The following is a 17,551-nucleotide window of genomic DNA, read 5'->3' as shown; positions in this document are numbered from 1 at the left end:
TCGAGATCTGACATGGAGTTTTATGTTAGCATTTGATGGGACGCCACAATACTAGAAATTATTATTTGTATCGTTTTGGTAAAATAAGATATCTTCGAATATGGTAACTTACCATTTTTGAAAATAAGATGTATCGTGCTCTTTTTGGTAAATTTCTCTAAATTTACACATAATGCATGTTTTTTTACACTTTATTAAGAGTCATTTCTAAGGCATACACCCTAATCGACATCAGAAAATTTTGATTGTGTTAAGACATTATATAGCGCTAAAAATAATTCAATGACCAATAATTCCTTTAAGATATCTTTTAGTTTGCTTAGATTGACAAACTTTGTTGATAGTGAAGGGTATGTTCGACTGAGATATTAGAAAGTTCCACGTGCATTTCTAAACTTGGTGTTGTCTTCCAAACATATGATGCTAAGTAATTATATCTATGTTTTAAAATCTCGTTTCGGATCAATGTTTCGATTTTTTGAAAAAACGAAATGATACTGAAACAAACCCGTATGAAATACTTTCGATACATTCCAAGACATTCAATACTTTAAATTAGGATTTTTTTTAAGATCTTCCTTAGAAGATTGTAGTCAAGGGCCACGTGGTTAGATTGAAGACATGGGGCATCTCAAATATTTATGAAAATAAAGGGGGTTAAATATATAATTGAGTCTTTTAAGGAAGACCAAAGTCTAGGGCAACTTCATTTTCTATTCTTGAACAAAAAGAACTCCTCGCAGCCACCAACAATAACAAAAGAAGAAGGAGAGGAAGAAGACGATGACAACCGGATTTTTTCTTTTTTTCTCTCTCTTTCTCTTTCTCTCTCTCTCTCTCCCTCTTCCTTTCATTCTTCGTCTTCTCCATTTCCTTCTTCTCTGATTTCTCAAAGAAATGAGTAAAAGTTTTATTTATTTTGAGCTCTATGTAGTTTCATCTCGATTGATCCAAAGTTGAAACATTTCTTACGAAACAAAATAACATTTTGAACCATGATTATATCCATATCAAAAGTTTACACTTTGATTAAGAACATAGTTGCATTTCACTAATTTAAATTATATATAGAGAGGAATGTTAATGTCAAATACTTCATGGGAACGTTAATATTGTCCAACATTTTTTTTTTCAATATTACCACTCCACATTTTGTCTTTTAGTGAAAAAGGCAAACATGTATTGATATTTTACATAACAAATGTTTGTTTACATAATAAATGTTATGGGCATTTAAGTATTTTGAATTAAATATATTTTTTTCATTCTTCGTCTTCTCCATTTCCTTCTTCTCTGATTTCTCAAAGAAAATGAGTAAAAGTTTTATTTATTTTGAGCTCTATGTAGTTTCATCTCGATTGATCCAAAAGTTGAAAACATTTCTTACAAACAAAATAACATTTTGAACCATGATTATATCCATCAAAAGTTTACACTTTGATTAAGAACATAGTTGCATTTCACTAATTTAAATTAATATATAGAGGAATGTTAATGTCAAATACTTCATGGGAACGTTAATATTGTCCAACATTTTTTTTTTCAATATTACCACTCTACATTTTGTCTTTTAAGTGAAAAAGGCAAACATGTATTGATATTTACATAACAAATGTTTGTTTACATAATAAATGTTATGGGCATTTAAGTATTTTGAATTAAATATTTTTTTATAGTAATATTTGATATTTATGCCAATATAATAAATGTATTTATTAATGACATAATAAATATATTTATTGTGTAAAAGACTAACATGTCTTTTTCACTAAAAGACAAAAAAAGGAAGGTATTATTAAAAAAAAAGTGTTGGACTACTATTGTCCCCATGAGGTCTTGGTCGTTAGCCTTCCTCATATATATATATGACTTACCTACTTTTAAATTTAAAAAAATAATATTCATCGAATTTCCTATAGAAGATTAAATCTTCAAAATCATGACTTTCTCATGCACCTCACATATCATTACTGTGCAATAATCTTTGGAAATTTTAGTTAAGAGGTGAATAAGCATTTTTGAGTAATTCAAATTTATCGTTAAAGGGATGATATATTTTTAGTTTACAACTTTTATAGAGAGCTGCTATTGGCATCCCAAATTTTATTCATGACACCTCAATTTCTTAAATTATTTATCACACACCAATTAAATATTAAAACACTCTCTTCAAACATTCAAAAGGTTTGGATCAAATTATAATCTCTGCATTACAAAATATTATAACACTTGTTCAAACAATTTCCTTAGTAGTTTAGAATTATTATTAGGCTCATAAGAAATTCTAAACCCAATAGATAGAAATTCAGCAAAAATAAAATAAAATTGAGACACTTCTATTAGCACTCGAACTTTTACTTTTTCTCAATCATTAATTCATCCCGTTTATTTTTAATTGGGGTGTACTAAGTAAAATTTGGGGTGCCAATAGTAGATTTCTTTTTTATATGGTAGTTTATTAAAAGAATAATGATTTTCTCAGTCTCCCACGTGGCATTTTCGAAATACTCTCTTGACGTGGCATGTGCTAGAACTATAGATCTTTTATCCCTCGAGATACAAAACTGCACATATTTATGAGGATGCGCATGTGTATCCTGAGGCATAAAATCTATGGTTCTAACACATGCTATATCAATATGGTATTTTTATTTATGCCACGTGGGAGTCAGATTCTCATAATGCTTATTAAAATGTAGAGTTGTGATTTTTTAACTCTCCTCACGTGGCTGTGCATAGAAACAAATATTGGTTTTTCTTGGTATACGCAAGTGATGGGAATTTGTAATTGTGTATACTGAAGAAAAATCCATGGTTCTATGGACATCCACGGTTTGTCTGAGAGGGAGTCAAGTTATCATTATTCTAAAATGTTATCAAAAAAATTGGGCGCATTTAGTCCACCTTCCTTTTAACCTTTGCGTAAAGGACATTACTCATCCACCAAGAAAAGAATCTAAAACCCCATCTATCGCTGTTAATATATAATAAAGGCTAAAAAGCCAAACCTACAAAGGTGCTCCTCGCTTTTAGCTTTTCTTTCTTTTCAGGCATTTGTCCGAATAAAATCTGATTCGATCTCCCATTTAAATCAAAATACTTGGTTCAAAATCATACCAACTTCAAGCCCTTGCTCCCGCTACACATGGCTACTGTGAGCACATCTCTCTCTCTCTCTCTCTCTCTCTCTCTCTCTCTCTCTCTCTCACACACACACCACACATGTACACATACTTTTCTTCTATTCTTATTGGACCTTGGGATTGGTCTGGTGCTACTAGGTGGTGGAGCTGAAAGTGGGGATGCATTGTGAGGAGTGCATCAAGAAAATCTTGAAGGCCATAAAAAAACTTGAGGGTACTTATCTAATTTTATACTTCGTTTATTTCATTAATTCCTTTTAAATTTTGTATATTTTGTTGTTCTACCAGATATTGAGACGTACAATCTTGATATAAAGCTCAACAAGATCACCGTGACGGGTAATGTTACATCTGAAGAAGTCATCAGAGTCCTTCAGAAAATTGGAAAGAATGCGAGCAACTGGGATGAAGTATAATTCCTTACAATGATGCGAGCAATTGGATTGATGATCTTCAAGTTTGTCAAGAGGGTAGGATGGATTGATATATTATAGAAGAATACTTCCCAAATTGATTTAAATTGCTATTCGGATTACAATGTATGTGTTGCAATCAGGTGGGCTTTGGTCTATTTGTTTATTATTATATATATAATATGTTCTTTGGTATATCATAAAGATATATATAATCTATCCATGATCACATTGCAGTTCTTTGATTCTTAATTTGGGTTTCGGGATCGTTCTCTAATCCCATTTTTCTATGTAATTCACATGTTTATTTTATTAAATCTTTTGCTTGCTTATCCCCCACAGAAAATAACTTAGGGTATGTTTGATTGCATGAAAAGTGACTTTTCATGGAATTTGAAATCCATGAAAAAATAGTGGTGAAAAATAGGTCGAATTGGAAAATCAAATTTCATTGTTTGATTTTACTTGGATAAAATCATGTGAAAAATATATGAGGTAAAAGAAGAAGAAGAAAGAGAGAAGGAGGAGAAAGAAGTGGAGAGGAGGGGAAGAGAAGAAGAAGAAGAAGATGAGGAGGAAGACGGAGGGGGGAGGATGTGGTGGTGGTGGTGGCTGTGGCGGCGATGGTGACAAAAGTAAGTGAAGAAGAAGATGATGAGGAAGATGAGGAGAGAACATGGTGGTGGTGACGACAAAGGTGAGGGATGGAGAAGGAGAAGAAGAAGAAGACGAATGAGAGAGAGAGAGAGAGAGACGGTGGCCGGAGATGTTGATGATGGTGACGATGACGACGATGGTGACGATGACGAGATAAGTATGATGGTGGTGGTGGTGGTGGTAGGAAAGAAGAAGATATTAATAAGGAAAAATTGGGGATGAAAAATATGGGTGGATTTCACTTTTCCACCTATATGGGTGAGAAAGTGAAATCCATGTTTTGGTGGACATTTTGATTATGGTGAAAAATTAATTTTCATGAATATGTGCAATCAAACACTTGAAAAATGTTATTTTTCATGTGCAATCAAACATATCCTTAATCTTAAAGCCCAATTGAATACATGGAAGGAAAAAACAACAAGGATAAGTGTCTGGCGAGTCAAGCAGGCCTTTTAGGGATAAATGAACTTCAACACTTGGCATATAATTTAAACCAGTCGAATGGGACTGATTGAGTGACGAATAAAACGAATTCTCCCTTTTTTATTATGTTAAATAAATAAATGGAAACGCTTGGTTACTTTGGGAGTTTGTTATTACATCTCCCATCATGTATAGCTTTTTTGGGCACTTTTAAATGCTTTTTTTAACCACAACTTAGCTTCCTTTGAATGATCTTAACCATTGAAAGTATCTGGGGTATTCTTAGTTGGACAGCCAGAAGTTGAATAGAAAGACTCTAGAGGTAAAGGTTGATTATATTGATTGTAAAAATTAAAAATATGATCCAATTGGATTGATTTTTTGCCTGGATCAACAGAATAGAGAGGTGACATGTGGCCTCCAATTAACTACTGGCCACCAAACTGAGTTCCGTTGTGGACCCTCCCAAATGCCAAAAAGTACATTCAACTCTTCCATACAATTTAGAAGGCACAATGAGAAAAAAGTTCATATTCGATAGTCCAAGGCCATCGAATTTCGTAAAGTTTGATGCACCAATACATCAAATTTTTTATTGTGGAATTTTTTTTTTCAACGGGTTAAAACTATCAAATTAATGGAGAATGAGAGAAATTCAACAGAACATAAAAACTTTCAACAATTTTGGGCCATCAAATTTTCTGGTCGAATTTTTTAGTTTTACGTAGTGAGATAACACCTGTTGAAGAAGTTAGATTTGGCTTGGTGTATCACAGACACGACGATGACCCATTCAACCTACCCAAATTTCTTGCTAGTCTTGATGCCCAGTTGCAGGCCCAATAGTAGTTGCCTAATTTCAAATTGTCAAAATAAATAAATTGTGGGCTAAACTAACAAAAGCCCACCATGGAATCAAATTGACGTCATATTAAGACCCAAAAGGCTACATTCACTCTCCTTTAGAACCCAATAGAGGCCATTTGATCATGTCCCTTTTCAGGGCCGTTCTATTCGATTTGAATTGGTTTGCAGCATTATTATTCTTTTGAAACCACATGATTGAAATGTCTTCTTTTGCACCATGAATTTGGGATCGACGAGTCTTCATAACCTATATTTATTTTATTTTCAGATCGGATATCATCGAATTTGGTATATCAGTATCCAAATCCAATAAGCATTTTGAATATCGAAAATTATTCAGATTCGAATTCAAATCTGAATTTTTTGGATAATATTTGATTTTCAGATAAGAATTCATATATATATATATACATTATGCCAAACATTTTTCAAAATAGGGGTTAGAAGTTTTGGAATGAACTGATTTTTTGTGAGGATAATCTTTATAATTAAGAGATCATCCCTGCCAAAAATCAGCTTATTCCAAAACTTCTAGCCCTAGTTTACAAGTTAAAGAATTGTGGACCGTTTGATTTTTGTAAATCACTTTTGATGAGATTAGAAGTTTCAGAATGGGCTGATTATTGGTAAGGGTGATCTCCTCAAAAGTGGTTTACAAAAAGTGGACGGCCCATGATTCTTCAACTTCAAACCCTATTTTGAAACATGTTTGGCACAATGTTTGGCTCTTTTTAGACCTCTGAATGCTTCCAATATATATATGGTGAGCGTTCAAGGGACCTTAGGTAAAAAAAAATCATTTTTCAAAGTCTTGGTTAGAAATTTTGGATTGAGTTGATTTTTTTGTGAAGATCATCTTTATGATGAGAAGATCATCCTCACAAAAAATCAGCCTAATTTGAACCTTCTAACTCCATCAAAAGTGATTTAGAATGTAGACCATTGATTTTTTATCAATAAATTTAAAACAACTTTTGATGGATTTAGAAGTTTCAAATTAGGATGATCTTTTGTGAGGATGATTTTCTTATCATAAAGATCATCCCTACCAAAAAAAACAGCTCAATCCAAAACTCTTCACCTCATTGTTGCGAATTATAACTTAGTCTCTTGATTGTGATTTAAATTGGGCTTGAAACCCCCCCCCCAAAAAAAAAAAAAAAAAAAAAAAAAACAAAAGGAGCATGTTTTGATGTCTTTTTTCAATTCTGTTTGAACTTACCCAAGAGCCAACAGCTAGTCCATATTTTAAAGAGTCATGATAGTATAACTACCCAATGTGACATACTCAATCGACTCCCTAATGTGGGGGTGTGCTAGAACTATAGAGTTTATGCCTCGGGATACACAACGGCACATCCCCATAAATATGTGCAGTTGTATATATGGGGATGTGTATCCCAAGACATTAAGTCCATGATTTTGGCATACCCCACGCAAGGGAGTCAATTTAGTATGCACATGGGAGAGTCATATTATCACCACTATTTTTTAATGAGTCGTGATAATATGACTCACTAGATGGCATGCTCAATTTACTGTCTGGCGTGACAAGTTCGGGAACCATAGATTTATACACCTTGGGATACACAGTTCCCTTGGGATACACTTTTTTATGAGAAAGTGTAGTCGTGTATCTTAAGACGCACAAATTTATGATTCTCGAACTTGTCACATCAAAGTCGATTTAGTATGCCACTTGGTGAGTCATATTACCATGACTCTTTTTTAAAACATTACTATCAATTAAATATTTTGAGTCTTGACAATATGACTTCCAGGTATACTCAAATGACTCCATGACATGAACAAGTTCAGGAATTGTAGATCTATGTGTCTCGGGATACACGGTTCTCTCTAGATTCACTTTTTTCTTTTATAGGGAAGTGCAATCGTGTATCCCAAGGTGTACGGATCTATGGTATCCGAACTTATCCAATCATGAAGTAGATTGAGCATGCCACCTGGCGAGTCATATTATCATGACTCAAATATTTTTTTGTTCGACTCATCCAAGTTGATAACTAGTTTTCGACTTGACTCGACTAAGTTTGGTGAGAATAACTCGGAATCAGATCAAAGATGTTGTGCCTGATGTGGCAATGGTTAAATATGGAAAATCTCATGACGCTGCCAGCTTCCCATTTTTCTACACCGTCCATCCTTCCACCTTCTTCCCCATATATATATAATTAAATTATTCTCTCTCTCTCTCTCTCTCTCTCTGTATGTTTGTGTGGGGAGAGAAGAAGAGAAGGAAGAAGCTTCAAACATGGCGTCATTAGGAATGATGGGTGTGGGTGGAGGGCTAGTGTCTCATCAATTTAACAGTAGCACAGTTTCTACAGCATTTCCCATTACCCCACAACTTAATGCTTACCACGTTACTTCGTTTCTGTCAGTTAAGGAAAACGGCATTGCTCATGATGACACAGACATAGGACTATTTAATGACCATTCAATGTCAAGTGACGACCCTAATTGCTATTATCCTTACAGAACCACCTCAAAGGGTTTATGGAGGGAAGAAAAATGGGGCGAGTTCAACCTGAATGGTTTCTCAATAGTTCTTTTTGGGTTTCAAGTGATTGTTATTTTTGCAGTCACTCGTACCCTCCAACTATTTCTCAAGCCTCTCGGAATTCCTCCCATTTTTGGACAGATTCTGGTACGTACATCTTCCAATTCTATAACCTAACTTATTATCAAATATTATTCCAATTTTTATTCATTTATTATTTGTAAACTCATTCAAAAAAATTTTGCTTATAGAAAAGTCAATCCAGAATTTTAGAGAACCCCAATCGACCAATGACCCGAATCTATGTGTTTTGAGGGCACCCCCAATTTTTGAAATTACTTGCTCATGTTAAGCTTCATGCGATTGATTAATCGGGGTTATATGAAATCTTGGATTTACATTTTTGTGAGCAAAAAATCTCAATTGGACCACAGTTTGATCTGGTGAGATCCATATGCACTTACTAACTAATTTTCACATTTAATAATATAAGGGAGGGAACATTCATATCCCCAGCTTACCTATAAAATAAAATAAAATTTAATACAACTATATAATTTACAAAATATGACGTCAAAAAATGAAAAAAGATTATTGAATTTAAAAAGAAATAAGGTATTCTTTTATAAGAAAGTATATTTCTTTTTTGGAAACTGTATTTTATTAGTTTGTTTGATAGATACAGATATCATTAAATCTCAAATATTGGAGTTTTGGATTATTGGAGAAATCTCCCCATTTTGGTTATATATTGTGGGGGATAAGATATCAACTCTTTTAAGCCGGTCATTTGGTCCCAATATGTGTGAATCTTCAGTGTTAAGATTTATTTAGTACAAATGTCGATGAGCATATTCACACGTATCCCAAAATGATATCAAAAGCGTCTATCACATCACATGACATGGTCTTATTTCGACATACATGAATATGGATCAACAAATATTGATTTCTTTTTTTGACAGATTAAAATTTCTTTTAGGATGAGACTTTTTATCTATTTACAAAGGGCAATAAAATAGAACCAAAGATTTGCTATTTAGAAATTTATGTGCTAAGCTGATGAATCAATTGCATGATGCCATATGTATTAAATGAGCAAGAGTGACTGGTAAGTAGAGAGAAAATTCCGGAGCACTTTAAGTGCTTTATTTTAGTACAATGCATCATGACATTGAGTTATCAGCTTAGCACATAAATTTCGAAATAACAAATATCTGTTCTGAAGTAGGGAAAAAGGCTGGAAAATGAGCGAGGGGATCGCATGTAATTGGTTTTATCTTTATAGCGGGGATGTAGTTGTTGGTAATTAAAATGAACAGTTAGCCAGAATCGTAAATAACACATTTTCAGCCCATGAAATGGTAATTCGCCCTTAAATTTTACATGGGTTATGGAGAAAAAAAAAACTGCACAACCCAATCGGTTTACTGGTTAAACTGATGGCTCTATTAGTATCCTGCTTGTTTGTGAAGCAGAGTGACTTCTATTCAAAATCTAGTTCGATCTTAGCGAATCACTTGTTCAATCCTGTTTCTAAACTATGTGGTGTCATTAGTAATGCGACCTAGTTGTGTTTCTCGGTCTTGGAAGTGCTTCCGCACAGAAATAGCTACTTGTTAAGGTGTTCGACTCACATTTTTCTCTTCCATGACCATGTGGAGCTGATATTGAGCTTCATGTAATTTTTTTAATGTAATCTGGGTGTTAAGCAGACCTCAAAAAAATTCTAGCTTCATGTAAGTCTCAGTTTTATATTTATAACCTCATTAAATTTTGATAGTTATGATCCTATCCTCATCAAATTTCAATAAGTATATTAGACCCTTATTAAATTTTAATATTTATGATTAAGTCTTTCAAAAATTATATTACATCTTTTACTTTTTAGATAAATTTATTTTTATTATGGTATGCTCAACAGATGATTCAATTGCATGATGCCATGTCTGTTAAAAAAAAATCGAGTGATTGATTAGGAAGAGAGAAGATCGTAAGGACAAAATTGGCTAGCAATTTAAGTGTTAGGACTTTATACTTTTATGTGGTATCATGTCAATGAGTCATCATCTTAGCATGGATTTTTGCTAACAAAACGACACGTTCCTAAGGCATCCCAACATGGGTAGTTTTGTAAATTAGGGATCCCTTAAATTTACATGGACCAATAGGAATGTGGGGTTTCGTAATGTCTCCAAAATCATACTCCTCAGTCATGTGCAGTCTGCACTCGGCACTCTTGGTGTTTAAAAGACCAACCCTGTTTATGACCCAGATAGGATACACCAAATACGTACTTTGCTACATAATCTCTTCTCTCAATTTAACATAAATGCATTATAATCTAAAATAATAGTTACGATTTACCATATCTAGCTCACTATTATGAATTATATTTTGTGGTCATTCCACCCAAAATCACTGATAGCTTTTTAGCCATTGCATTCGATCAGTATATCTCCATGAGCTTCTCGGTCCAGCCCATAGTCAATTAAGAGAAAAAATAAATTGGTGTGACAATAAAAGTTCTCTTTACAAGGTTGGTGCGACCTAAAATGGACGTGTGAAATGGTTTTTATTTGTTATGCTAGTAGGGTAAACTGACTAACATAGTTAGGCTCCAAGGTCCCAACCGCCGCGTTGAGAGGAAATTGGCCGACTTCCCTTCTATGTGATAATATGTTTTTAGAGATGTGTGAGGCTTATGCTTTGAGGCATGCCTCAGGATGTGGTTCATTAAAAATGCCCAAAAAGTAAGGTTGAAATATAAAAGCACGTAAAGCTAACACCTTAAATCAAGAGGCTCGCAAAAGACATGTGTCTCAGTATGAGGCTTACACCTTATGGCTGAAACTTATACTTCACGTTAATTTTTTAAAATAATACATTTTTTCCTCTCTTCTTGTTCCCTTTATTTTCTTTCTTATTTACTGCTTTGTTTTACTAATTAAGCAAGAGTGTATACATCTCTTCTTCGCTTTCATTTGTTTGTTGTTAACATATGACATAATAGGAATACTTAAAACTAAGTTGGTTTACACAACAGTTACATACGCAAAGAAAACAATCGATTGATTTATAAAAATTTGTGTTACTTTTTAGTATTACAAAAGAGGAAGTCATTTAAAAATATTATGTATTATATTTTTGCAATAAACATAAATAGTTATTTACAATAGAATCTTTCAACTATTCAAAATTAAAATATTTTTATATTAAGTACAAAATAATATTTTATATTATTATTTATTGTAATGAATTAAAATTTAGAATTCAATTATATTGATTTGAAATTTGAAAATCTACGTATGGTGGTTATCCTAATCTTTAAGAATAATGATGAATTCACGTGGTTGGGTACGTGGCTGACGTGGCAAGGGCACAGAACATCACTTCTTTTTCCTGTGTATCCCAATGAAAACGATTTATGGTTCAATGCCCTTGCCATGTCAGCCATGTGCCCAACCACGTACCAAGATTGTATACATTCATCATGATTCAATCTTTAATTCTTTAATATTAATTTTTATATATTATATGTTAGAAAGAATCCTATGATCCGAAGTATAAATCAACAAGAATACAAAAATCTCACAAGATACAAGATATACATGGTACGGTCAAAGCATCAACCTACGTCCACAGGTGAAAATGACGATTTTACTATGATAACTAAAGAAAAACTAGGTTACAATTTCTCTTTACCTCTCGTATATCTCTCTCACCCTTTTAGGATTTCATCTCTTACTCTTTATATACTTAGAGTTACAAAGAGGTTAAACCGGTCGAATCCAAAATCAAACCAAATGGGCCCAATATTTTGACTGGGGTTTCGCCCTCGGACCGGCTTAGAGTTTTTCTTACCATACGTGCTTGTAAAATGGTGTTTAATCTCATGTTTTAAAAACCAATAATCCTTAAGACACACACACACACACACACACATATACACACAAAGGATGAAAGGTTTGACATAATTAATAAGTTAGTTTTGTTACAAGAAAATCAACGAATGAATGAAAAACAGTAACTGTTTTTAATTTATCTTACTAATTATGATTCTGGTCCATGTGAATTAGGGTGGTATCATACTGGGTGACAGTCATCTGGGGACATTTGTTGGGAGCATAATTGGCCTTAGGAATCGTTTCGCTACAACAGGCGAACTACCAGATGCTTTTGTAGCTCTTTTCCCAAAGAGCAGTGTCAGTATACTTAATAACTTTGGGACTATAGGCTTCATGCTTTTTCAGTTCCTACTTGGTGTGAAGATGGACCCAAGCATGATTTGGAATTCAGGAAGAAAGGCTACTGCTATTGGAATTTCAACCCTGGTAGTTCCTTTAATAATGGGATTATGCACCACTTATATCCTAGCGGTATTGGATGCTCAAAACGCGGATTCTTCCAAACTAGGGAAGCAATTATTTTCTTCTAATTTGCACTTTACTCATGAAATGCACATGTTATTCTATGTATCAGGGGTACAGTCTATGTCGTCATTTCCAGTGGTAGCTTCCATCCTCACTGACCTCAAGATGCTTAACTCGGACCTTGGTCGCATTGCCTTGTCTTCCTCAATGGTTAGTGAGTTCGGCAATACCATTGTCACATTGATAATGAACAACTGGAAGCTAGTCGATACTAAGGAGAACAATGATGTATCAGATAGTCATAATCATACAAAACATTTCAGTAGCTTATGGAAACCAATTTGCAAAGATAATGTCGCATCATGTGCTTCATTTGCATGTGTGATTTTTGTTTTCTTTGTGGTTCTTGTCGTGCCACGTGCAATGGTTTGGGTAATCAAGCAAACGCCAAAACGGAAACTAGTGAGGAACAATTACATAGTTTTGATCCTCATTGGGGTCTTTATTTCAGGGCTCATTAGTGTTGCAATCGGGCAACAGGCCCTGTTTGGTCCTTTTATTTTTGGATTGGCCATACCAGATGGACCTCCCATCGGAACAACATTAGTCACTAAGCTTGATTCAATTGTCTCGGGGATGCTCGTGCCCATCTTCATAACTGTCAGTGGATTGCGGACAATTGTGCCACCTGAAGATTCTAATAGGAAATATACGAAGATTTTGGTGATCATGATGAGTGTTAGTATAGTGGGGAAGTCTGTGGGTACTCTAGTTTGTTGTTTGCTTTTCAGGATGCCAATTCGTGATGCTCTGGCATTTACCTTTATCATGAATGCCAAAGGCATAGTTGAACTGTCGGTATATAATATCTGGAGAGAGGTGAAGGTACTACAAATAATTGAAATTTTATTAATTTATACTACTAATAACACATTCGAATTATCCAGATTGTATGTCGAATCATCTTGACTTACATTTCTTTTCCAATACAGGTTCTAAATGACCACATCTTCACATATATGATCATCTATGTGGCGATTTGCACAGCTATCGTGCCATTGTTTGTGAAGTTCCTCTATGATCCCAATAGTAAGTATGCACGCCATGTTAAAAGGACTATCCTACACACCAAAATGGGGACTCAACTCGGCGTGCTTGCCTGTATCAACCAAGAAGAAAACGTTCCCACCATCATCAAGCTCTTACAAGCCTCAAACCCTACTAGAGAGATGCCCCTCTGTGTTTATGTGCTACATTTAGTCGAGCTTGGAGGCCGTACAGCACCGAAACTAATCTCCCATAAAAAAGGGAAATCGAAGAAATGTAACCCCTCAGAATCTGAACACATCACCAATGCTTTTCAAAACTATGAGGAACAATACCAAGGAGCAGTCACAGTGCAGACCTTCACTTCAATCTCTCCATATAGGACGATGCACGATGACATATGTTCACTTGCACTCACCAAGTGCGCAGCTTTTATAATCATTCCCTTCCACAGAGAATGGACTGTCGATGGCATGATGGGCACTGAGAATTTGGATATAAGGAACCTAAATCAGAAAGTGATCGAGATGGCCCCATGCTCCGTGGGGATTCTTGTTGATCGTGGTCAAGTAACTGTTAATTCCCACAATTTGAAGCATTCCTCATACCGTGTCGCTGTACTCTTCTTGGGGGGTGCAGATGATCGAGAGGCACTCACATTTGCAAAACGAATGTCCGAGAACACAAACGTCTATGTCACAGTTGTTCATCTAATTGCATCTGACGACCAAGTCAACATGGGTGTCAGAGATGAGTGGGGAGCTATGCTTGATAGTGAGGTGGTGAAGGATTTTAAGTACAGTACAATGTCTAACGAGCAAGTGATGTATAGAGAGGAGGAGGTGATCGATGGGGGGCAGACTGCCTGGATGATTCGTTCCATGGAGGATGAGCATGATCTTATAATAGTTGGAAGACGACACGGATTAGACTCACCGATTACGTCCGGGCTTACAGAATGGAGTGAATATCCAGAGCTAGGAGTCATGGGGGACATGTTAGCCTCATCAGATGTCAAGGCTGGAGTTTCAGTATTGGTAGTTCAACAAATGCCAAACGCACAATAACCTTCCTAAGAGAGCTAAACTACATTAATTGTTTCTCTTGTTGCTGTTTTGTTGATAATCTTCCATTTAAGTTTGCAAATAGTTGAGGAACCTATAATCCTTTCCATTATGTTGTTTGGACTTCAAAAGTGACAACCATTAAAAAGTTTTAAGAGTTGTGTATTGGAGTGACATTGGAATTGATATCGATTCACATATTGATGATGTGGAGGTGCACACATAACCATGGATGCTTTTCACTCGTATCTTGAGAAAAAGCATCTATGGCTCCGCACACACATCCACATTTGCAATGTGTGAATCGATGTCAATTTCAATGTTTCTTCTGCATTTTTCAAGTTTTAATTGTTATATTATGTCTCCAATTTTGAGGCCAAGTCCCAAGGTTTTAAGAACTAGAATTTGGGGATCAGATTGATGGAACTCACCAAGTTCGGTTGGAATCTACTGATCCAATATGACTAAGCCAAATCAAACTTTCCCAAACCATGCTAGAATCTTAATGGGAATATATGAACAGTTATGCCGAATAATTGTGCTTCCTCAAAGGGTGGTTCTACCTTTGTAATTTTTTCCTCATTAGTCATTAATATACTTGTTTGCTCACTTGGCAAAAAAAAAAAAAAATGCATCCTCAAATAAAGCTTGAAATTCTGTCAATATATTAGTAGTATTTCCAAAGAAAATGGATGCTAAACAATCATGAAAGCTAGACTTGAAAATTGAAATTTCCTAAGTACACAAAACATAACATGATCTTATCAATCTGGATTTTGTGAATGACCCTGATTTTTTCCCTCAATCTACCCTTCTTAGACCTTAAATCATATTGGATTTCCCATTCATATACCTCTTCTGGGGATACCATTCCTACCACATTTCTCTTCTATTGGTCTTCTACGGATTATGATTGACATTGGTCTTGGAAGTCATTTGCATCTCCAATCCTGGATTACATTATCCTCCTCTCCCAATAAATAATATTGTACCCTAGAAGGATCAACAATTTGAATAAGAACAAGTGATTTCCATACCCATCGGTCTTTTAATGCCAATATATATATGTGGAAATGATATTTTTGAAAATTGAAATTTGTGGAGGATACACGTCTCTGCGAGGTCCTCAGGGGATAGTCCTATATTGTAAGCGGTGGGAGCACCCTAAGTTTACACACCAAAAAATAGAGAAAATTTAGGCCCAGCTGAGCTGTACAAGAGTTCTTGAGTCGTGATAATATGACGCCCCCTTCTGATGCATGCCCCCCTACGCTCCCATCATAGAATAATAGATCAATTGCCTTGGGATACACAAGAAAGAGATAGATGGTTATGCATTTTCCGAGGCACCTGATTTTCGGTTCTGTGATGAGGATGTAGGGGGGGAGTGTGTCAAGGGGCGCCAGAAAATCATTAGACATAGTTCATTCTAATAGCAATTAGCTCAGCCAGACAACTTAGATTCGACAGCAAGTTTAAGAATTACTGCCAAAAGGACTCAGAGATATGTTATAACTTGTATTTTATTTATGGGAAATGTTCAGCACCCTAAGTTTTACCACACACTTTAACAAACGTTTTTTGTCCTACATGGGTTAGAAGTTTTGGAATGAGCTGATTTTTGGTGAGGATGATCTCTATGATTAGAAGATCATCCTCCCCAAAAATCAGCCCATTCCGAAATGTTTAGCCCCATGTTTACATGTTGAAAAATCGTGGACCGTTAATTTTTTGTAAATCAATTTTGATGGGGTTAGAAGTTTTGGAATGAGCTGATTTTTGGTGAGGATGATCTCCTCACCAAAGAGATCATCCTCACCAAAAATCAGCTCATTCCGAAACTTCTAACCCATGTAAGACAAAACGCATTTGTTAAAGTGTGTGGTAAAACTTAGGGTGCCGAACGGGACCCTTTATTTATTTATTTTATATCAATAAGTTGAGGCTATAGAGGGTCCCACCCTTACATATTAAAAGCTGCTAATGCTGAAAATAACAGACATTGAGATCCTCTAGGAGGATATTATATAGATCCACAACAAAATTTGTAAATTTAAAAATACAAAGATTTTCAGTTAAAGCTCATCTTCTAGCTAATCAATCTATTGCTTTGTCTGCTCCTTGCCAATTGATATATATATATATAGGGAGAGAGAGAGAGGGTCAGGATCCGTAGACACATAAAGCTACACGTTTTTATCTTATATGGGCAAAAAGATTTAGAATGGGCTGATTTTTAGTGAGGATGATCTCTATGGTGAGGAGATCATCCTTGTAAAAAAAATAAGCCAATTCCAAAACTTATAATCCCATCAAAAGTGGTTTCCAAAAAATGGATGGTCAAGAATACTTCAACTTGTAGACATGGGGCTAGAAGTTTCATAATGGACTGATTTTTGACAAGGATGGTCTCCTCACCATTGAGATCATCCTCATAAAAAATCAACCCATTCCGGAACTTTTTGTTCATATAAGACAAAACACGCTTTATGAGTAACTTTATGTGTATACTAATCTTGATCCATATATATATATATATATGAGGGCATGTTCGGCAACCTACTATTTACCCTACGTTTTGCCCTACATGGGTTAGAAGTTTTGGAATGGGCTGATTTTTGGTGAGAATGATCTCTATGGTGAGGAGATCATCGTCATCAAAAATCAGCTCATTTCGAAACTTCTAACCTCATCAAAACTGATTTACAAAAAATGGACGATTCACAATTCTTCAACTTGTAAACATTGAGTTAAAAGTTTCGGAATGGGTTGATTTTTGGTGAGGATGATCTTTTCACCATAGAGATCATCTTCATAAAAAATTAACCCATTCCAAATCTTCTAATCCATGTAGGACAAAACACCTAGGGCAAAATAGTAAGGTATTGAATATTTTTCATATATATATATATATGGATTAGGATCCGTATACACATAAAGCTACTCATAAAGCTACAACGTGTTTTGTCTTATATGGACAAAAATATTTGGCATGAGCTGATTTTTTGTGAGGATGATCTCTATGATGAGGAGATCATCC

At 34.9% G+C, this 17,551-nt stretch overlaps 2 protein-coding genes across 2 annotated transcripts; both read left to right on the top strand.

Moving 5' to 3' along the window:
- The first annotated feature begins 3,083 nt into the window (after window positions 1–3,083).
- LOC147385090 (Heavy metal transport/detoxification superfamily protein) lies at window positions 3,084–3,683 on the top strand. The gene is made up of 3 exons (XM_086426583.1): window positions 3,084–3,154; window positions 3,282–3,357; window positions 3,432–3,683. Exons 1-3 carry the CDS (start codon window positions 3,146–3,148, stop codon window positions 3,557–3,559), a joined length of 213 nt encoding a protein of 70 aa, XP_086282709.1. The 5' UTR covers window positions 3,084–3,145; the 3' UTR covers window positions 3,560–3,683.
- Window positions 3,684–7,714: 4,031 nt separating this feature from the next.
- On the top strand, window positions 7,715–14,666 carry LOC147385089 (cation/H(+) antiporter 15-like). Its single transcript, XM_086426392.1, has 3 exons — window positions 7,715–8,174; window positions 12,107–13,285; window positions 13,393–14,666. Exons 1-3 carry the CDS (start codon window positions 7,779–7,781, stop codon window positions 14,512–14,514), a joined length of 2,697 nt encoding a protein of 898 aa, XP_086282518.1. The 5' UTR covers window positions 7,715–7,778; the 3' UTR covers window positions 14,515–14,666.
- Window positions 14,667–17,551: the final 2,885 nt, after the last annotated feature.

The sequence above is a fragment of the Akebia trifoliata genome, chromosome 15, assembly GCF_017979445.1.
Source record: "Akebia trifoliata isolate Shusen 1 chromosome 15, ASM1797944v1, whole genome shotgun sequence".
In the NCBI taxonomy this organism is placed as follows: Eukaryota; Viridiplantae; Streptophyta; class Magnoliopsida; order Ranunculales; family Lardizabalaceae; genus Akebia; species Akebia trifoliata.
The sequence above is the reverse complement of the archived record's forward strand: the minus strand, read 5'-3'. Positions and strand labels throughout refer to the sequence as shown.